Source organism: Pan troglodytes, chromosome 16, assembly GCF_028858775.2.
Source record: "Pan troglodytes isolate AG18354 chromosome 16, NHGRI_mPanTro3-v2.0_pri, whole genome shotgun sequence".
Lineage (NCBI taxonomy): Eukaryota > Metazoa > Chordata > Mammalia > Primates > Hominidae > Pan > Pan troglodytes.
Window position 1 is genome coordinate 67,622,283 of NC_072414.2, and position 21,414 is coordinate 67,643,696.

Sequence of the window (21,414 nt, forward strand, 5' to 3'; positions counted from 1 at the left end):
GCACCCACAGAGAAGGGGGCACATGTCCCTGCCCCTACCCACCCTTGCACTAAAGGTATATGTAGACCCACCAAGTCAAGGTCAACATCAGGGCTCTGGGCCAGGCAGGAACTGAACTAGATGGTTGGCCCTAACCACTGAACCACCTGCCTGCAGCCCCCTCCCAGCAGAGGAGAGTAGAGCCTGTTTGGCCAGAGTGGGAGGGTGGCAGGAAGTAGAGGTACTTTCCAGAGCACTGGGGTCTGAATGGGTCCATTGAGGGGCTGGGCCCTGCTGCTTCCTGTGGGGCTGAGCAGGAGGGGCTCACACAGGCTGTCTTGTGCTGCTGGAGCGCGTGGCCAGGCAGCCCCCCATCCCAACAGAGGCCTCTGAGGCCTTGCTGGCCAGGGCTTTGGAAACTCTGACAGCGCCACTCCCACCACCTCCTGGTCTCCTTTTTTCTGCCCCTCTTACACTCTCTGAGGGGCTTCAGTTGCAAGAACTCAGAATCCCTGTCCTGGAGGTGGTTGGGGGGCAGTTGAAGAGGGGCTTCAAATGGAGAGGGTGTGCAGAATTAAGATGTAATAAGCTAGGAGTCAATCCAGAGGACTTCCTGGAGGAGGTGACGGTGGTGTACAGTCACAGAGAGGGAGGAATAGGCAGTCTCAGAGGACAGCAGCAAGGCCGAGTGAGACTGGCAGGAAGTACACAGGTCCCCTTTGGGTGGGGCTAGGAGGGTTTCTGCTCCATCACCCGCTAAAGCCTCTGGCTAACTTGAAGGAAGAGAAGTAGAGGGAAAAGTAGAATGGGTCAAGCTAGGCTCGGCTGCGTGACTGGGGTCGGGGGGGGATGGAGGAGGTTGTGGGGAGACATTGGCACAGGCTAGATCAGACCTGCCATTGATTCTCCTGGGTCAAGAGGACCCATGATTCATCAAAACAGCAGACCAAACCTGTAGCAGCCCCGTGGGCTGCCCTCTGAGCCAGGAGAAGGGGCCCACTTCAGGCCTCAGTGTCACCATTCTGTAAAATGGGCACAGTCCCTCCCACCCCTTCCCCCTCCTGACTGTGGGGATTAGTCCTGGGGGTCTCTCCCTGATCTAGGAGTTTGCTGTCCATATGGATGTGGGGAAGGTTAATGGCATGGGGTGCCTGGACATGCCAAGCCTTGGGCATGAGAGGAGCAGGATGCCCCACAGGTCTGGGGGCCCGTGGGAGGGGCAGGAAGAGTGCTGTGTGTATGGGTTTCTCTCTCTGGAAGGCGCGTCGGTGAGCGTCCAGGGCTGTATATTAATAGATGTGTATTTGTGTGTGCGCAAGCATGTGGGTGGCTGCTGGGGGTGTGCTTTGGGTTTGCGTAAGGCTGTGTGTTTATGTGTGTGTGCGCGTGTGTGGGCCGGGAGCTGCCAGGACAGAGCAATGATTGTGCCCGGGCCTGTCCTGCCCTTCGGTGCCCGCCTGCCATTACTTGGCTGGGCCTGGCTCCATGAAAGGGGCTGTGTGTTCTTGGAGGGTTCCTGCCCCTCCTGCTCAGCGCCCATAGAGAGGTTTGCTAAAGGTGGGTACATCCTCAGGCTTCCCACCCTTCCTCCCCATAAACAGGGCACTGCTGTCTGGGCCTGAGGGTGGGGTGGCTCCATCCTTCTTCCTGAGACCTAGGCCTGGGGGCACAGAAAAAGCCTGTTTCCTTCCCTGCCAAGTCCCTTCTCAGGGGCTAGAGGAAACCTCGGTCAAGGTCCCCAGCAAGCCCCCTCTGTCAGGGCAAGGGCTGCGCTGGCATCTCCGGGCTCCCCGGAGGCACTGCTAGGAGGAGTGTGGATGGGCTCCTGAGGCTTCCAGCCTGACACCCAGCCCTCTGTCTGACACCAGGCTCCGGGGACAAGGGGTCGCCGTGAGGGGAACATCTCTGCCCATCAGGCCTGCCTCCCCCGGCCAGGGCCCCATCTTCCCCAGCCAGGCCAGGGCCGGGTCTCAGGCACAGATGCCTCTTCCAGGCTGAGGGCTGCTGTGGGCTCTGTTCCTTCTGAGTCCTCAGAAGGCTGCCTGTGTCCCTGTATCTGCCCCATCTCTCCTTCGCCTCCGGCCATCCCTGCTGCCAGGCTCTGCCTCTGATCCCCCTGGTCTCCCCCTAGCTCTTTGGCTCCCTCTTCCCTCTGCCCCATCCTGGCTGTCCCTGGGCACATCACCCTTTGCTCTAGGACAGTCTGGAGGGCCCCGGCCCAGGGCCCCACCCTCCATGGGTGCTGAGTCCCACAGCATCAGCATTGTCTGTAGCTCAAGCCTGCTGCAGGGCACTCAGCTTCCACCTTCCAGACAGACAAACTGAGGCTCCAGAGGAGAAGCGATTTGACGAAGAGAAGCAGAAAGAGATCCAGCAGGTCCCAGCACCACCCGTGTGAGCCCTACCCACCCAGGCACCCCCACTGTACCCCACTCTCTGGCAATGGATCCCTGTGTGCCCCACTCCCGCCATGTTCCTGGTTGCCTGGGGGCAGCCCCACAGCCAGGCTGCGTCATGGGAGCAGCAGCATTCCTGGGTGTCTGCTGCCGCCTGACTTTATAAGGGAGAAATTCTGGGAGCCCGGAGCTGCTGGCCCGTGGGGAGTGCCTGGGCCCGTAGTTGAGGGTGAGGGCAGGAGACCTGGACATCTGTATGTGGGGGAGGGACACCCAGTGCCACAGAGACAGAGCAGGTGAGAGGTGGAATGCGTAACAGAGACCCATTCATTCATTCACTCAATCACAAATACAGCAATACAGTGATAGGAATGGAAGAAGACAGCTAACATGGGAGAAAGTTATTAAAACTGAGAAGGAGAAATCAAGATGCCCTCCTCCATAAAGACTGGATTCACATACAGACCAAGGCCCGAGGAAGGGGATGGAGGAGGAAAACTCGAGGGAGACAGAGAAGGCGGGACCTTGGCAGCAAGCCTGCTGCTGTGCACAGGAGTGAGGAGGGGACGCCCAGCCAGCCTGCTGGGGAGGGAGGGCCCTGCTCCAAGACGAAGCCAGACTTCTCCATCACCGCCCCTCGGGGTTTGGCACCACGGGGGGAGATCCTGGCTCCAGGTCTGGGCAGGCAGGGGTGAGGGAGTCTGAGGGGGCTGTGGGATGGGGTGTTCTGGGAGGGCCAAGGCCGGGATGAAGGGCTCTCTGTCTCCCCTCATGGGTGTGTATGTGGCGGGGCAGGGGTGGGGTCGTGGCCCACCTGGGGGCTGAATGCCGGCTGTGTGAGAGCATGGACTGGCCAGGTGCGCTTCCCCAGCAGCGGACCCTCCCTGAGGTCACCTGGCCCTCTAGACCTCAGGTCAGTTCCCCTCCCCTCCCCTTGCACCTCCAAGGGACTCCCCGATTTTACTTCCGCCACCAATCTACTTCCAACCCAGCAGGCAGGGCATGGGTGAGTGTGTGCAGGAATGTGGGTCAGTGTCACATGTACACACGTGTGTGGCGGCAAGGCAGGCGAGGAAGGGGTGCGCTGGGTCCCTGGTCTGGCCCCACTGTGGGCCCTGGATACTGAGCCATAACTGGGGGTCCCCTCCCCAGCACATTGGTCTCCCTGGGCTCCTCAGGCAAGGGAGAAGCTGTCTGGTGTGCCTACTCAGGGATGGGCCCCTCTCAAACCTCCTCCCAGCAGACCCCCCAAGGCTCAGCCACCCACACTGAGCTATCACCTTCCCCCAACCCTGTTACTCTGAGGGTAACAAGGGGGTAGGTTACAGGGGAGACTTAAGGTCAGACTAAGGGGAGCGACCTGCCCAGTGATGACACTGGGGTCACCAGGGCCCAGGCCTAGATGGCTCATCACTGGCCATGGTGGGCTGCCTGGGAGACGCTCACACACCTGCAGACCCCTCAGGGCTTACTGCTCTTTAGCGACTCTTCCTGGCTGCTTCCAGACTGGGATTCCATCACCCAGGGCCATCCCCGCGGCCCAAGGACTGCCTGCTCCTCTCCTGTCCCGTGAGCTACTGAAATGCGGACAACAGTAGGTTAGTTCCAAATCCCATGGAGCTTACAACAGCAGCCATCCTCTCAGGAGACACTGCTTTATCCCAGTGGGGTGCTGGAGTGCTAGGCACCTGCTCAGGTGACTGCCTCCACGTCTAAATGCTGCAGAGACCTCTGTCGGGGTCAGGGCAGCACCAAAAACTCTTGAGCCAAGAGACGCACACTCAGGTCAGCTGACCTTCTGTTTAGTTGCCTTTCTGGTCCCTTGCAAGGCCAAGGGGGCCAGGGAGGAAAACAGTTTCCTCAGCTATTGGCTGGGCCCTGACCCTGGTCACTGGCCTCAGCTACCATCCTCTAACCAAGCGCTTTGAGTCACCCACGTAGAGGGGCATGTGCTGGGGAACATTTCCAGTTGAGGGAACCCGTCTGGAAGATGAGTGGAAGCAGGGGCAGGTGAGGTGGGAGAAGCTGAGCTTGGTCCACAGAGGCTGATAGGGGCTGCGCCCTGGGCTCCCAGCCATATGTCCCAACCCTGGGGCCTTGTGGAGCACAGAGGAAGCAGGAGGGGAAATGAGAGGTTTTGAGGGAAGAAGCAGCCCAGAGTCCACCCAGGCGGGAGGGCTGGGCCGGGGGAGGAGGAAGCGGGGCCTCAATGGTGTCTTTGTGGAAGCCTTGCTGCTCCCCAGGCCTCAGGCGAGGAGGGTGGGGTGGCTGCAGTGGGGAGCGGTTCCAAGAGGCTTTTCCCTGCCTTATAATTTTCCCTCTTGTACAGGGAGATGGGTGGGTTTCCAGGCTCCATCCGTACCCTCCTTTCCCCCACTTTCCTGGCCCTAGAGGACCTGGGACCCTCACCTCAGTGGACCCAGGCTGGGGTAGGGTTTCTGGCAGGGAAGAGGAGAGTGAAGGACCCTCACTTGGCACTGGGCCTGCACAGCCCCCTAGCCCTAGCAGGGCTCCTGGGAGGCATCTCCCATGTTACAGGTGAGGAAACTGAGGCTCAGAGAGGGCAGTCCTCCGTGCTAGCCTGTGGAGCAGCGGCAGAGCTGGGACTTAAGCTCCTGTGGGTGTGGCTCCAGAGCTAGGGGCTGTGGGTGTCAGCAGGGCACATGCACCATGTGTGCACCCAGAGAGACATGGTGGGTTTGCTTGCTGCCTGTGAATCGGAAGTGGAGCATCTGCCAATGGCCCCAGTGGGAGGAGGGTGTGAGAGCTGGACCCCAGCCTGGGGAACACACACTCTTTCCCTTCTTGTCCCCTGGGGACTCTTCTGTCAGGGCCGGGTGGAGGGGGCAGCGAGGAGGGGAGGGAAGCATCTGCTCTCCTTGGGCAGTTTGGCAGCCCCCCCTCTGTGGCTCTGGGGCTGGCCGCATAGGGAGGGCCCTTCTGCAGGGGCTGGCGGGGGATGACTAGGTCCAGAAGCCAGTGATAAGTGCCAGCCCTGCCCACTGGGGACTTGGAGGTCTGGGAGGAGGGTGGAGAGACAGGGGTCTGGGTGGGAGCTGCCCCCAGGAGGCTGAGGGCCAGGCTCTCTCTTGGGCTGTGTCCAGGACCAGGCAGCCCATGGCTCATCTCTGAGTTCCCCTTGGCTCTGGCAGCAGAAACTGCTGAAGACAGGGCTGCTGGGGCGGCGTCTCGGGGCTTCCCCAGCCTGGCGGGCTGGGTCTGGAGATAGTGAGTGTGTGAGTTGGGATGGGGGAAGAACAGAGGAAACGGTGACTGTGGGTCTGGACGGCTGCCTGGACCTGAAATCTGGTGGCACAACTTGTGCACGGTAGCTTGTGTGCCTCCTCCTCAGTTCCCCCATCTGAATACAGGGCAGAGGGTGGGCTCACCCCACAGACAGAAGTCCACGTCCAGGGCAGATGCCTGGGTCAGGGCTCACACCCCCAGCACACACACACGGCTCAGAGCCATGTGCTTCCATGCTTTCCCTGGCCTCAGTGTCCCCATCTGTAAAAGGGGACCTGGATAGAGGGACTGACACACATCTGGCCTCTGACCAGCCCAGCAGACTGGCAAGAGGTGTGGCCACTACCGTGGGTACACTAGAGCCATCTCTGGCCTAAATGGCCACAGGTCTGGCCAGACTGGAAGCTCTTGAGGACAGGACCAGGGCCCACATCTCCTGCCCAGGGCATCTGTGCAGCCAGGAGGCCCATGGACCTGTGATGAGGGAGGTGACGTCAGCATCTAAGGGAATGAAAGGATCAAATGAGATGGCATTTGCCCCGTGTGAGGGTTTTTCTATCAGGCAGAGCTGTCCCACCATAGCAAGCCCCAGCACTGGTGGTGCTCCAGTGGGAGGGCATTGCCGGGGGGTGCACCAGGAAACCTCAGTGTCCTTGCTAGTGAAGCTCTGGGCTACCCAGGCCCATCAGAGATCCCGAGACTGAGACCTCTCTTCCTGGGCAGGCCTGGCTCCTCCTGGAATAGGTTCCTGCCTAGCACCCCCACCTGCCAACTGCCTGGAAGCCTGCAGCCTGTGGGCCCCCCTGGAGCTGTGCCCACCGCCACCACACTCCCTCTGGCCCTCCTTTTCTCTCCCGGCCTCAGGCCCAGCCTCTGCTAATGCACCACGTCTCTCTCACTGGCACCAACTCTCCAGGGCTCCAGGCCCACTGCCAGTGTCCCTCAGATGTCCACGGCAGGAACACCCACAGGAACCCCCAAGCCCAACCCCACCCAAAGCAAGGAGGACTCAGTGTCCTCTCCCCTACAGCCGGCTTGCCAGCCCCGTGAAGGCCCGACTGTCCACCTGTTGCTAAGTAGACACCTGAGGGTCGTGCTCAACTCTCCTCCTCCTCCCTCCCCACGGCCACTGCTGATTAATACTCAGGTTCCATCCATCCAGTCCCCAAATTCTCCTTCAACTTCATCTTCCTCTCTTGCTCCCTGGTCCATCCATAAGGCAGCTGGCCACCGTCCTTGGTCTGGCTTAATCAATCTCCTGACTCCCTTTGCTAATAGCAGCCCCAGTTAACCTAAACTGAAAGCCACTCCCTCAGCCTCCCTTGCCTTTGGTGGCTCCCACTGCCCCAGGGTCAGGCCCCCACCCCCGGGTGGCACTGAAGGCCAGGGTGCCCTCGACTCTGCCTGCAGGGTCTCCTGCTCTCTTCCAAGGACACTCCAAGCCTCCGTCTCACTAGACTCTGCACTGACTCCGTGCACACCTAGCAGGGCCGACCTGCTGCCTTCGCTCAGGCTGGGCCTGCTGCTGGGCCAGCTCTTCTCTCCTGTCCGCCTGTGAAATGTCCTCATGTTCTTTCAGGAAAAAAGCCCAAAGCACCTTCTGTGTCCTTGGGGTGCAAAGACACTCGCTGCGGCCCAGGGGGCTGTGCTGTTGTCACCTCTCTCCATTTACCCTGTGAGCCTTGGGGACAAGACTGACCTTGCTTGGGGACAGGAGGTGGGAGGAAAGGAGGGAGGGGCCCACCAGGGCATGAGGGCCATGGGCCCAGTGGGAGGGGCTGCCTCTGGGAGCTCGCCCCAGCCCTCCCCACCTTGTCTTACCTCCAGTCTCCTTTCCAGGCCTCCTCTGCCCTCCAGGGCCCCAGGGCTCAGAGGCAGGGGACTGGACACTATGGCCTGGGAGGGCTCGAGGGACTGCCAGAGCCAGAGACTGCTTTTCTGGGCCTGTGGTGACAGAGTCTGGTGCTTGTTTTTAAAGAAAATAGAATCCGAGCCCCTATTTATAGCCGGAGGCCACAGCCACAGACAGAAGACGGATGGGGTTTGAGGCTTACAGGCCCCTGCTCTAGCATGGACTGGGAGGTGGGGCCATTCCCAGACCCCCCTGCCCGCCTTTGTCAACCCCCAAGGAAGTGCCTGTGGGATCCTGACACTCCCTGGGACAGGATGTAGCCTGCACTTTGGGGCAGGGGAGGACCTGGTGAGGGGAGCGGAACATTTCTCAGGATTGGTCCCTGGGGCCCAGAGTCCCTTGTGGGAATGGGAGGAGGTGAGGGTCTGTTATGTCTACTGAGAAGGCAGAGAGGGCCCTTGGGACGGGTGGGGTGCTGGCGGCAGGGAGCACTTCTGACTGCCGTGGAACCCGGTAAAGGAGAAGGGAAGGAGAACAGAGAAGGACTGGAGAGATGGGCAGACATACAGAGAGACAGGGTAGGAAAGACAGACAGAAAGAGATGGAGGAACCACAGCCAGGGGTGGGAAAGGACAGAGAGATGGAGAGAGCGGGATGGGGGGATGGACTGAGAGATCGGGGGTGCTCTGCAGCCCGGTTGACCCTGCGCAGGGGCAGTCAGAAGCCGTGAGGGGAGACTGAAGTGTGGCTTCCATCCCATAGAGTCTTCATGGTGCTCCAGGCAGCGTGGTCAGAGTCCGGGTAGAGCCGGTCAGGAGGGAGGAAGCAGGTGTCTCTGTGGCCTCGCCCACCCCCAGCCTCCAGGGTCTAGGGGCTGGAGACCCTCTGTTCCCGGCAGTCTCCGCAGGGAAGGCCCAAGGCCTATTGGAGGCAACTCAATGTTGTGGGGCAGAGCCCAGATTGACCTTGTCACCAAGATCCCCAAGGGCTGTCTTGGGCACGGCCAGGACCTTGAGGGACAGGTCTGGTCTCTGGCTTGCTATGGAGTGAGTTCCCTAGGCCTGGAGGGCTCACAAGCTAAGGCTATGGCCTGGACTCACACCTGCTGCCAGCCTCTACGCAGACCCCTCCCTTGGCTGCGCTTGTAGGGGGCTGTGGGGTAACTGTAGCCTGGGGCATGTGTCATGGAGCCACAAGCAGTGACTCAGACAGTTAAAAAAGGAGTAGCTCTGAGTGGTGACTCAATTGGCTCTGGAGGGGCTGGGTGTGTCTGGCTGGTACAAGATGGGGTGGTCTGGGTTTATTTTTGGCAGGGCGGGGCTGGGGCCAGGGGGTGGAAGATGGGAACCGGGGGTGGAGAGGAGCCGCTGCTCTCATCCCGGGGGGAGCCCCAGGGCTCCATGCCAACTTAGGAAAGTGGCTTTCCAATGCCAGGGAGTCCTGGCAGGCTGGGCTGCTTCTCAGCCCCATTCCAGGCCTAGCCTGCCTTGCTGCTTGGCCCAGGACAAGCAGCTGGCTCTCTCTAGATAGAGGCAGAGGCCCCTGTCCTGTTCCCAAGAGGCTCAAGCTCAGAATTTAGAGCTGACCTAGGAGACTGAAGATTCCACCCAGAGGCCCAGATAGGGCCAGGGGTCTCCCCAAGGCCACACAGCAGGGCCAGGTAGCCCAAGGGCTGTGGCACCATCAGCCAGCTGGCTCAGGTCTCTACAATATCTCGCTGGCCCCAGGGCTGTCCACGGTTGGAGGGACAGCCCCCCGTCTGAGTACCCACCCCTGGAGGGGCTCAGCCAGGCTCCAGATGGGTGGCCAGAAGCACACGGGCCCCAGATGCCCAGAGATGGAACCTCGGCCAGGGGCAGCCACCTGGATTCCATTAAAACATGTGGGTGGGGGGCCTGGCCGGGCCCTGTCCAGGGGTCTGTGGAGAAGAGTCACCTCTACGTGGGTGAAGGCAGTGGGGGCCTGCACAATGGGATCTTGCCCTGAGGGCTCAGGCACAGGCCTGCCCTTGTCCGGGGTCTCTCCAGTGTCCCTGCCCCGAGCTGTGCACCCCACTCTGCAGTCACCTCAGTCACCTCCCCACACCTCCCCCTACTCTGAGCTCACATACACCCATACCCCTGAGGGGTCCTAGCAGCCCAGAGCGGAGAGGGCTGTCCCCTCCCTCAGTCCGGATTTCTGCTCCTTGTGATGCAGCCACCACTGCTTATATCATGAGTGGTGGTAACAGCCCCATGGTGACTCTGGCAGGTGAGCTGTCCCAAGTCCCTGGGCCCTGGCCTCCAGCCCCCACCTCCAGAGAGGGACTCGCGAGGGGTTGGTAGACAGCAGGGAAAAGACAGGCTTCTAGGGTCCCCCGTCCCATAAAAGGTCTTGGGGCCTGCTCATTCTCTTCTCCTCACTCACCTGCTCTGGGGACAGGGGGTTCCTGCTGTGCCCCGGCCCAGTGAGCTCCATCCTAGGGGCTGTTAGGCTTGGGAGAAACAGGCCCTGGGGAGGGCCAGGCAGGGGCTGTCCCTGCTTCTTCTAGCACTGGGAGAGGGGTGTGGGCCTCAGCCCAGTTAGCCACAGAGATGCAGACCCCCACCCCCTCCCACCTTCTGAAGGGTCCTGGGCTGGCAGGCAGCCGCTGGCTGATACCCTCTCCAGAGCCCACCTCTCCTTTTCCATGTCATTTGGTCCCACACAGACTCACGGGGCCACCTCCTCTAGGCCTTTGCGTCGGAATCTTCCTTAAACACTCCTAAGCAGAAGTCCCCATGTTGCCGGGCCACTCCACCCTGGGAAGAAGATGCTAATAGCAGAGTGACTGCAGCTTCAGGAGCAGATGTCCACCGAGCATTGATTCCAGGCAAAGTGTCTTGCTTAATCCTTACAACACGTAAGACGTTGGAATTATTTATCCCCATTTTAGAGAGGAGAAAACTGAGGCTCAGAAAGAGAGTCACTTGCCCAAGGTCATGCATAGAGTGTCAGGGCTGGAATTCAACCTGAGCTCTCTAATGCCGTGTTTCACCACCATGTGCCTGGCCTCCCGCTTCCCTGTGTGGGTTCCCACAGCTCAGGACTCAGAGGAGGGAGAGGTGGGGCCTGGGTCAGGGCTGAGGGGCAGGGGAGGGGCTCCCTCTCAGCTGCTCGCAGACTCCCAAAAAGGGTGATTTGCTCCTCCTTGACCAGGGTGGGAAGTAAGAGTGTGTGTGTGTATCTGTGTCTGTGTGTGTATGTGTCTGTGTGCATATGTGTGTGTCTGTGCCTGTGTGTATATGTCTGTGTGCATGTGTGTGTGCGTATGTGTGTCTGTGTGCATGTGTCTGTGTCTGTATGTCTGTGTGTATCTATGTCTGTGTGTGCCTGTGTGCGTATGTCTGTGTCTCTGTGTGTGTGTGGCTAGGCCTCAGGCCTGCCTGGCTGGACTCTAGCTGCAGGAGAGCTGGTCTGGCCCCAGCAACTGTGCACAGGGAAGGGGCAGGGAGAAGCGGGTGTCGTGGGAATCAGTGTCCTGGTCCCACTGGTATTTATAGCTGCCCCTTCCTGAAATGTGGGTGGGGGAAGGGGCTGCTCTTAGGTGGGAACGGAAGTTCGTCTCCTCTCCCCAGCCCCCTCTGTCTCCCCAGAGAGTGGACTGGCCCAGGCCAGAGGGCCTGCCCTGGCGGGGGAACGAGGCACTGTGTCCTGATTTTGGGGGTTTTCCCTGGGGCTGCTGGCTCGGGGCAGGACACTCTCCTTGCCTACTGAGCAACACTGCGTGTGTGTGAGTGTGTGTGAGTGTGTATGTGTGAGTGTATGTATGTGTGTGTGTGAATGTGTGTGTGTGTGCACTTACTGGGTGTCAGGCTGAAGAAGGTCATGAACCGGGGACAGAGGCCAGGTGAGGGTAGGGGAAGAAAGGCCTGTAACCCCACAGAGATGGAGGGCAGGGCCCCAGGAGAGGGGCCATCCAGGTCATGGGTCTCAGAGCAATCTGTGGTTAGAACAGGCTCCTGGGGGTGGCGATACTGGAGCTGAGCCTTGGAGGATGGGGGAAAAGGGAAGGCCGGTTGCATGGAGCAGCTTGAGCAGAAGTGGAAAGGTGCCAGCGGTTGTGGATTATTATCTGACGGCCTAGTTCTATCTGATCAGCCAGTCCGTGGGACACGGGATCACCTTGACCAGGGAGGATGATATATTTGGGGAGAGAAGGACATAGCACGGCACAGTTGAGCATCCCTAACCTGAAAATTCAAAAGCCTAATGCCGCTAAATCCAAAATTTTTGAGTGCCAATAGGATGCCACCAGTGGAAAATCTCACACATAAGAACTTTTTTTTTTTTTTTTTTTAGATGAACCCTCACTCACTCTGTCACCCAGGCTGGAGTGCAGTGACGCGATCTTAGCTCACTGCAACATCTGCCTCCCAGGTTCAAGTGATTCTCATGCCTCAGTATCCTGAGTAGCTGGGATTACAGGTGTCGCCAGCACGCCCAGCTAATTTTTGTATTTTTAGTAGAGACAGGGTTTCACCATGTTGGCCAGGCTGGTCTCGAACTCCTGAGCTCAGGTGACCTGCCTGCCTCAGCCTCCCAAAGTGCTGGGATTACAGGCGTGAGCCACCGCGCCTGGCCTCCACACATAAGAACTTAACATAAATTTCTCTCAGGCACAAAATTCTTTAAAAAAAACTATAATGTTACCTTCAGCCTATGTGTATAAGGTGTATATGAAACATAAATCAATCTCATGTTTAGACTTGGGTCCCATCTTCAAAATATCTCACTATATATAACAAATATTCCAAAAGCCAAAAAATTCCAAAATCTGAAACACTTCAGGTCCCCAACATTTCAGATAAGGGACACTCAGCCAGTGTGGAGTGAGGGCCAGCAGGCAGCAGGCAGGAGTGGGAAGCTGGGGCAGGAGAGACCACACAGCCCCAGGCCTGCTGTGAGGAAGCTGGGACCACCTTCTGCTCCCGGCCTCCAGGCTCCCAGACTTGGGGAAGGACATCTTCCAAGGGCCCTTAGTACCAATCTTCATGGAACCCAATCTATAAACAGGTTTGTGGAGCGGCTCTGCGTGAATTGGGGTGGGGCAGGCGTCCCATATTCCCAAGCTCAGCCGCCTACAGGCCGGCTCAGCTGGAGAGCCCTGGGGTGTGCTGGAGCGCAGTCGGAAAATCCCTGGTTGGCTCAGTGATCTCTACACCCCTCTGGGGGCCAGGCTGTGAGCCCTACAATGGGGGAGACCCCTGAGCAAAGCAGGTGGGATGTGTGCTCCCGGGGAGCTGCTGGTCCTGAGGGTGAAGCTACCTGCCAAACCAGGGCCAAAGAGTAGGGAGCCCTCCCCCTAATCTGCTGAGGACTCACTGTGTGACTCTGAACAAGCAGGCTCCTCTGTCTGAGCCCGGGTTTCCCCAGGATCCATGGGGGGCTGGTCTGGGGTCAGGGGTTTCTGCAGTAAGTTCCGGGAAGGAAGGCAGCGTCACTGACACACCTCAACCTTAGGCCGCGGGAATGCCACACACTGAAGTGTTGAAGCAGGAGCGATGGCTGGAGGCCTGGCTAATGCATGCCAGGGCCGGCAGAGCCAGCGGGCTCCTCCACAGGCTGGGAGCCGGCCTGGGTGTGGGAAGGAGCTGAGCGAGAGGCAGGAATGCTCAACAGGATAGGCACTGTCCCTGATGGGGCCCACCCCTGCCACCAGGCCACCTTGACAGCAGCCCTACAGCTATCGCCCTACATCAGAGACAAAAGTGGCTTCATTGGCAACCCTAGCTTTGGGGGGAGAGGGTTTTTTTGAAGGGGATTTGCTTAGGCTGTGAGAAAGTGGGGAGGGTTTGGAAAGGGAGAGAACGCTGGCTGGTGGGGGATGGGGAGACAGGAACAAACATCTGGAGTCCTCAGGGAGCTGTCTGTCCCTGCAGACCTCTCTCTTTCCCCTGCTGGGGCCTGAGCCCACTGGTGGGTGGTTGTCCACCTGGCCTGATATGGGGAAGCTCGCTGCTGTTGGGGTGAGTGAGAACACCATGGCCTGTGCGCCCAAAGAGAGACCTGAGGCAGTCCCTGCTTTTCTCTGAGCCTCAGTTTCCTCATCTGTAAAATAGGAATGTTGGACAGGTATGGTGGTTCACACCTGTAATCCCTGCACTTTGGGAGTCCCAGGTGGGAGGCTTGCTTGAGCCCAGGAGTTCGAGACCAGCCTGGGCAACATAGCGAGACCTCGTCTCTACAAAAAATAATTACCCTGGTGTGGTGGCACATGCTTGAAGTCCCAGCTACTCAGGAGGCTGAGGTGGGGAGATCGCTTGAGCCTGGGAGGTTGAGGCTGCAGTGACTGTTTCCTGACCTGCAGGGCTGCTGTGGGGCTGCAGGACTAACAACATGGTTAGTGCACACTATGGGGTGTCCCTGAAGGTAAGAGCACAGCAATAAGACAGCTCTGTCCTCTCCTGTTTGGAGTTACGGACCCTCCTGAGAAGCGGAGAGAGCTAGGAACACTTGCCCCACGGAGGAGCCAAGTACAAAATTGTTCACACAAATTCAGTTCATTCAAAAATTCCTCATACAAACTCAGTAGGAATGGTAATACAGTAAATCTGAAACCTGCCCTAAGCCTGCAGCTGGAGGAAGAGTCTTAACTCTGGAAGGCTCTATTGAACTGACATATGCTGGGGCGGAGGGCATGTTGGAGGCAAGAGGAGAGCTGGATGGGGCGGGAGTCAGGGGGAAAGGCAGTGAAGGAGCAGAGGGACCAGGGAGGGACCAGGCCTCAGTCCCAGGCCCACAGGCCCCTTGTTCATTTGCCCCTGGCCTTGAATAGAAGACACACCTCAGGTGGCACCCCTGTCCCCATCCTGTGCTCACTTCCTTCCCCACAAGCGCCACTGGCCCAGGTCTTTAAGATAGGGAACTTGGAGACAGAGGCAGTAGCCTCTGTCCGGGGCTCCTGGTCCCGGCCACCTCGTCCAGGTCTGTGAGAGTGGCCGTGTGCAAGTGTGTGTGCCCACATCTGTGTGCGCCAGTAAGTGTGGACGTCAAGGCTATTTCCAACTCCCCCTCCCCTGCCCGCCCCTCCTGGGCAGCACGCCCAGTTCCCAGACACAGCCTATACACTTCCTCCGCGAGCTCCACACGCACCCCACTCCCCTCCTGCCGTCATTGACAGCCGCCTGGCCCACCTGGTGTGGCCCACCCCAGGCCCCCCAGGCGGGCAGCACTAAAAGGCCCTTGTTGTCCTGCCCGGGCGGGCAGGCGTAGGGAGGGAGGCTCCGTTACACTTGCTCTAGAACAGTTTTTCTCGAGTCCGGGTGGGCTGGGCCAAGGGCTCTGGCCCCTAGGCCCTGCCCTGCTCCGGAGGCCTGGGGTGGCACACAAGGTGCACACAAGGCTCAGTGCCTGTCCCGAGCACCATCGGTCCCCCCAAACCATCCTCAGAGGCAGCAGGATCTACCCTGCTTCAATTTCTTGTACCTGGTGTCCCTGTGGCCCTGCTCACTAAGATACCCCCATCAGTTCTGAGTCCCCACGCAGGTAACACACAAGCCCTCCCTGCCAGGTACTCCCCCACCTGGGTCCCACTTCAACCCCTCACATTCTGCCTTTCAGTCAGCGATGCCAGGGAAGAGGTGTGGGAGCCACCACCCCTGCCTGCCCTGTGCTCACTGTGACCCCCCGACTAGAATGTCACCTCCTTCCTTCTCTGCCTGTCCTTCCAGTATCAGCTCAAATCCAATCTCCCCCAATGCTTGGCTCTCTGCTGGGGCCTCCCATACAGCTCAGAAGGAGCTGGACACCACATCTGTCACCCACACTGTCTCAGTGGCCCAAGCCTAGGCCCCGACGCAGGCTGGGAGCACCCTCGAAGCAGGGCTGGGGGCTCTTCCTGGGCTGCTGGGGTTCTTGGTGGAACTCAGAGTACTTTTCTTCCTCTCTGGGGCCTCAGTTTCCCTCTCTATACAAGTGGAAGATTGGCCCAGATGGCCTCTAGGGTGCTGACTGCCAGGCCCCCTGACCCGGATGCCTCAAATGTTGATGAGTAGAGGGAGAGCCTCCCAACACACCTCATTCGGATACGGGAGGACGAGGGCCTTTGCAGCCAGGGGCATCCGGGAGGGGTGGGAGGGACGCCTTCCTCAGGCAGGGGCTGCCCCTACTGCAGAAATCAGGGCAGGGAGCTGGACCAGGAGTGGTGACAGAGATGGGTTGCTGGACGGGAGTTCTCACACCCCCTCCTCATTTCCGAGTCCTCCTAAAGGCAGGGGATGGTGTAACTTTATAAAACCCCATAGCACCATGCTGCTCTCTTGCCCTAAAACCCTTGTGGCATCTCCTTTGCCAACAGGGCATAAGGCCGTGGGCTTCATTTTGCCATTTAAGGCTTCCGTGCCCCAGCCCAGTGGTTCTCCCTGGCATGTGCTCGAAATATGCCTCCCAGCCAGGCTGCTGGCCTTCCTGTCTCAACACCCCTCTGCTTACGCCCACCTTGGTGCCTCTGAGTCAGCGCCCCTGCCTGGAGGACTGACTCCCTTCCCATCCACCAAGGCTTGGTTTGAGGACCACCCTGTGTCCTGCCCCAGCTTGCCCCCTGCTTTTCTCCCCTCTGTACTTTTCATCCAGATTTTTGCTGTTTGAGATTTAATTTGCCTTTCTGCCTCCTGAATGAGTCTCAGTTCAGCCTCTCAATTTCCTGTGCCCCTGAGAGCCTAGCACCATGCCTGCATGCTGTCAGGGCTAAGAACGTATTTGAGAATGGCTCTCAGTTGAAGCCCAAGGAGGTGGGGGTACTGGAATCCCTCCTTGGCTGGAGGCTGGGGCCTGAATGAGCTGACCACCCTGGTCACCTTGGATGCTCCCTTCCCATCTCCCTGGCGGCCCAGCCCATCCCTCAGGCCCTGAGATCTTAGGGGATCTGGTCCCTGCAGGAACAGGGAGCCTGGGGATCCAGCCCTGATTCACCCCGCGGGGGTCCTCTCTTGACTCACTTCCCTTCTGGGAACCATGTGATGCCCTCTTTTAGAGCTGGCTTCTCCATCTGAAGGAGAGAAGGGTGTGGCCTGGGCCCTTGTGAAGGAGGCTCAGGCCCTGCCTTTGCTCCATGTTGCTCTTGGGAATGATCTCGAAGGTGTAGCTGAAGCACTGAATCACACGTGGGTAGTGATGATGGATGGGCCCTAAGGCCACAGTTCTTATAGCATAACTAGAGCTGCCTTCGCTGAAGGAAGAATGCTGTCATGTTGGGGTTTCTGGCATCGGGACAGAGAGGGGATATATCCCAGCACTTCTCGGAAAGTGAACTTCCATTCAGCCTCTGCTGGGTCAGGCATCAGTGCTGGGATGAGGAGGTGTGGCAGGGGGTGGTCCAGAGCTATCTGTAGGACAAGCCCCACTGAGGGGCACCAGCTCTCCCTCTAGGAGGCTGAGAGTGGGTAGTGGGTGGGGGGTCCTGCCTGTCACCAACAGGAGGAGGGAGAGGAGAGAATGAAGAGGGGAGGTGGCAGATAGACGGATCTGCAAGGAAGCAAGGGGAGGAGAGAAGGGGCAGAGCTGGGGGGCAGCTGGAGGGGTGTGGGGGTGCTCCTCACAGGGGAGGGCAGAGTGGCTCCTTCCTCGTTTCCCGCCTTATAGCACTCCCCGTTCCTGGCCCAGGGCATCTGAAGCTGGAGGACCCACTTCTCACTGTCGCCGGGTCCCTTTGGACCCCAACATACTCACCCCAAACTTGCCTGGCAAACAAAGCCCGGCCAGCATTGGGGTGGCCCCACTGGTGTCTCAGACAATCCAAACGGGCAAAGCCACGCCCTAGGCAATCCATGCCTGGGGCGCCTGCCCCCGCCCCTAACTGGACAGCCTTGGCTAGAAACCCCATAACCTGAGATAGTGGGGTCCCGTGTCCGCCCCAGGATTGAACCCCTGGCGACCCCAGCCAGTGGTGGAAGAAGCGCAGCCTGCTTGACTCCCGATCTGGGGGCCACTTCTGGCTCCTCCTGTCCCTTTTCCCTCCCGGAGGAAGCCCTCTAGTTCCGCCAGGCTGGGTCGGGGTCTCAGGCCCCTCACTCACCCGCGGATGCAAGTCTGGCCAACATAGTCAGGGTCAAAGCCAACGCCAGGCCGGGGGCTGGAAGTGGGGGCCGCGGCCCGGACTGCATCCCGGCGGGCTGGGCGGCAGGACTTGCGAGGAGCCAGCGGAGTCCTGGGAGCTGGGAGCTGAGTGGAGCGAGCGCGGCTCTGCTCCTGGGCGCGGGCCGGCTCCGGGTGTCCGCGCACTTAACTCCGGGGGCGGGGCAGGCGCAGACCCGCGCGCCCGCTCGGGTTTCAGGCTTGGACTCCCCCACCTGCCCCCACCCTTAACCTTCTTAAAGGGCCCGTGCGGGGCTGTTCCTCTCTGGGGCAGGGGTGAGGGGGCCCTTACAGCTGGGCCAGACCCCAGCCCCACCCTAAAGACTTAGAACAAAGTCATAGAGAGGCCCAGACACCCTGAACTCTGGCCCCAAGAGCCGAGCCCGGGAGACCCCCTCAGGGAGGAGGCATGAACTGTCCCAGCCCCTACTTCCCTCCTTTCTGCCTTTGCGGGAGTTCAGGAGACCCCTCCACAGGCACACTCCAGCCTTAGGAGGAAGGACAGACACCAGCCACCCTCACAGGCGGCTTTTGGGCTGCTTTGCCTCGGAGGTCCCCTGGGAACTTCTCCAGACTCCAGAGGCACCACCCGAGGTCCTGTGGGGCACTGCCCATGGCTGCAACAGTGACCTTCTCTGCCTGGAAGGGCCTCACCTCAGTCTCCCTGTCTGTAAGGGAGAGATGTCTGGATTTCCTCGCAGGGCAGAAGAATTCTCAGTCCCGCCATGACATTTGCCTCAAAATAACCTTGCAAGGTGGGTGAGGAGCATCCCCTCCCCCATTTCATGGAGGACGAAAGTGCAGCTCAAGCTGAAAGTGGCTCTTACAAGACTCCAGGTGGAAAGTAGGTCCCTGGCCGTTTGGTGCCAGAAGCCCAGGCCTCCTGACCCCTGAATCCGGGTGTTTCAACTTCCCGAGGCTGCCTCCTGGAAATCTGGCCCTGGATTTAGCTCCTACCTAACAGCTTCAGGCTGAGGCCCTTCTGCTGGCTCCCTTCCAGGCAGCAACATCAGCCTAGTCCCAAACAGGAGGAGAAAGGGCAATGTTACTGTAGCTTCCGGTGCCTAGAGGCTCTGCGTGTTCTCTGTCCAGTCCCAATGTTACCGGGCCTTGGTTTACTTCCTCCATCCAGGTCCCTCCATCTGTCTGCTCCAGCCCATCTCCAGCCCAACCCCACCTTGCAACCTCTTCCCAGCTCTTCCCTTTGACCAGTAACAGCCCAGCACTTCATACTTTGCAATGAAACTGAGGCCTGTGTTGCAGATGAAGAAACTGAGGCTGAGAGAGATTAAGGGACTGGAGCTAGTCTACATAGCTGCTGAGAGGTGGGGCCAGGTCTTTGACCCTAAGTGCAGTGCTCAGGTGTGATGGTGCCTGGTCCATGTGGGGGTTATGAGTATTGGTCTTGAAACCAGAGACCTGGGTTCAAATCCTAGCTCCCTTACTTGGTTGTCAAACCTTGAACAAGTCCCCTCACCTCTCTGTGGCAGTTTCCTCATTTGTAAAATTGGGTTAATGAGGATTAAATGCTTTAATGTACCTCAAGTCCCTAGCCCAGGGCCTGGCATACAGTAGGTGCTCAATAAATGCTTATCCTTTCTCCTCCGTCTCTGTCATCCTGCACATTCCCTGTAATTCACGGTTTACATACAGCTTTACACATATCACCTCCCTTGTTGTAAAGCTTGAACTTTCTCCTCCAGAGGCTGCTGCATACAGTAGGTGTACAATAAATGCCTGTTGTAGTTGACCAAGAAACCAATTGCTGCTGTTCTGTAGGGATTTTGGCAAACCTAAGAGCTTCCATCCAGGTGCCCTAGGAGGCCTGGGATGGAGGCTGTGCTAGGCTGGCCTCAGTGGCGGTAAAGGCATTGATTCCACAATTTGTCCCTTTTTTTTTTTTTTTTTTTGAGACAGAGTCTCGCTCTGTTGCCCAGGCTGGAGTGTAATGGCATGATCTCAGCTCACTGCAACCTCTGCCTCCCGGGTTCAAGTGATTCTCCTGCCTCAGCCTCCTGAGTAGCTGGGATTGCAGGTATGCACCACCATGCCTGGCTAATTTTTGTATTTTTAGTAGAGATGGGGTTTCACCATGTTGACCAGGCTGGTCTTGAACTCCTGACCTCGTAATCTGCCTGCCTCAGCCTCCCAAAGTGCTGGGATTACAGGTGTGAGCCACCGCGCCCGGCTGTCCCTTGTTTTTCCTTCTCCTCAAGTCGGTAGGACACCTGGTCCTCATTAGGGGCTAATTACTGACCAGCTATGGGGCTGGGGGTGGGGGGGTCTGCTTGGAAGACTACGTTTGGAGGAAAAGAGCTTTCTTTTCAGGAATGAAAAAATAAGACAGAAGGCTTTTTGCTCTATGAATCAAAAATCTGGGTGAAGATCTCCGCTGGCCCCATCTCCCCCGCCCTTCCCCCTTCCCATCTTCCCTGCTCCCCACCTACACAGATGTCTGTGGAGCCTCCAAACAGGGCGCTCCCACCCACAGCTGAGATTCAAGTCTGGATTAGCTGGGAGCCTCCCCCTGCCTTGTTGCTAGCTGGGCAGAGAAACACAGGCCTGGAAAATAATGGCAACCAGCACAGTGGTAATAACCCAGCTGGCGCATCTCTGCTGGGGCTTCCCAGTTTACAAAAAACATTCACCTGGTCTCTTGACAACTTTGGGAAGCGTATGTGTTGGCCAACTGTGTCCCTGCTTCCAGATGAGGAAACTGAGGCTCTCAGTGAAAAAGGGATGCTGCGGCTCCAGCGCACACAGGCCTGGCCTTTGCTCGGCCGTAACCTCGGGCTGGAACTCTGGACCAATGCTGAGCAGCATCATGCCAGGCAGACTGGCAGAAAGTCGAGGTCCCTGTGTGCCTTTGGAACTGACCCCTGACCACCTCCCACTGTCTTGTAACAAAGGCTGCTGGACCAGCCGTGCCTGCTCCTCAACTGTCCCCTCTCCAACTCCTCAGCAAGCTCACCCAAGGCCCTGAAGCCTCAGTGCTGAACAGAGCTGACCTGGGCCTCTCTGGCATCCTCAGGTCTGGCTCGGGCCTTCTTCCTTCTGCCCTCCAACCTTTCCCATGACTTTGCTTGGCCAGGCATCCTTGGTGGCCATCCCTGACTGCCCCTACCTCCCTGGCCACATCTCACCTTCCTCCAGCAAGCCCTCCTAGCCCTCCTTTGTGCTCGTCGACTTCTCTTTCAAAAGATTCCCTGGAATCCTGATCTCCATAGCTCTCCTAGTTTCACCTGGGGCCTGCTTAGCTGGGTCAGGAGGTGTGCGTCCATGCCTCCCCAGCCAAGCATGGGACAGAGCACAGGGTGGGAGGGAGGAGGAAAGAAGGAGGCTTAGAACACACTTACAAGAAGGAAGAAGGATGTTCCCACCCAGGGGCAAAAGAAGATTCAAACTTCTCTGAAGCTACAGTGACCTGTGGTATGTGCTGCCTCCATTTCTCCAATTGTTCTTGGAGAACAAGACAACATAGGGCCCAGTAATACCCACCTCCCTGCCAGCAGAGTTCAGCCAAGCATGCTGGCCAGACGCTGCTGGTCACTCCTACCTCCAGTGCTTCTTGGACTAAGAGTCCCCGCTCTGGGCAGTGGCTGTGGTTTGGCCCCACCCTTGGCCAGGGTGTTTTGCACCCTCGTTGCCTGGGCCCCACCCAAGGAGCCTGTGGCCAAAGCCAGCTTGCTGGGAAATGGTGTGTGCCTGTGCCCTAGATGGGGTGGTGCCTAAGCAGGGGTGTGCTTCTGCTGCCCAGGGCCCGCCCTCAGGGAATTGGCCCTCTGCCATGAAGGTCACAGAACCTAGGCCACTACTGTGCAAGAGGGCATGGGCTTTAGGCGCTGGCTC

At 58.8% G+C, this 21,414-nt stretch overlaps 1 protein-coding gene across 1 annotated transcript in view; it reads right to left on the reverse strand.

Annotated features, from left to right (window-relative positions):
* The window catches only part of CSPG4 (chondroitin sulfate proteoglycan 4), a 38,220-nt gene extending 20,517 nt beyond the window's left edge, over positions 1-17,703 (reverse strand). Inside the window, exon 1 of the mRNA XM_024349291.3 lies at positions 17,507-17,703. Within this exon, the coding sequence (XP_024205059.2) occupies positions 17,507-17,594 (88 nt within the window). The 5' untranslated portion in view covers positions 17,595-17,703. The remainder of the gene's footprint in view (positions 1-17,506) is intronic.
* Positions 17,704-21,414: the final 3,711 nt, after the last annotated feature.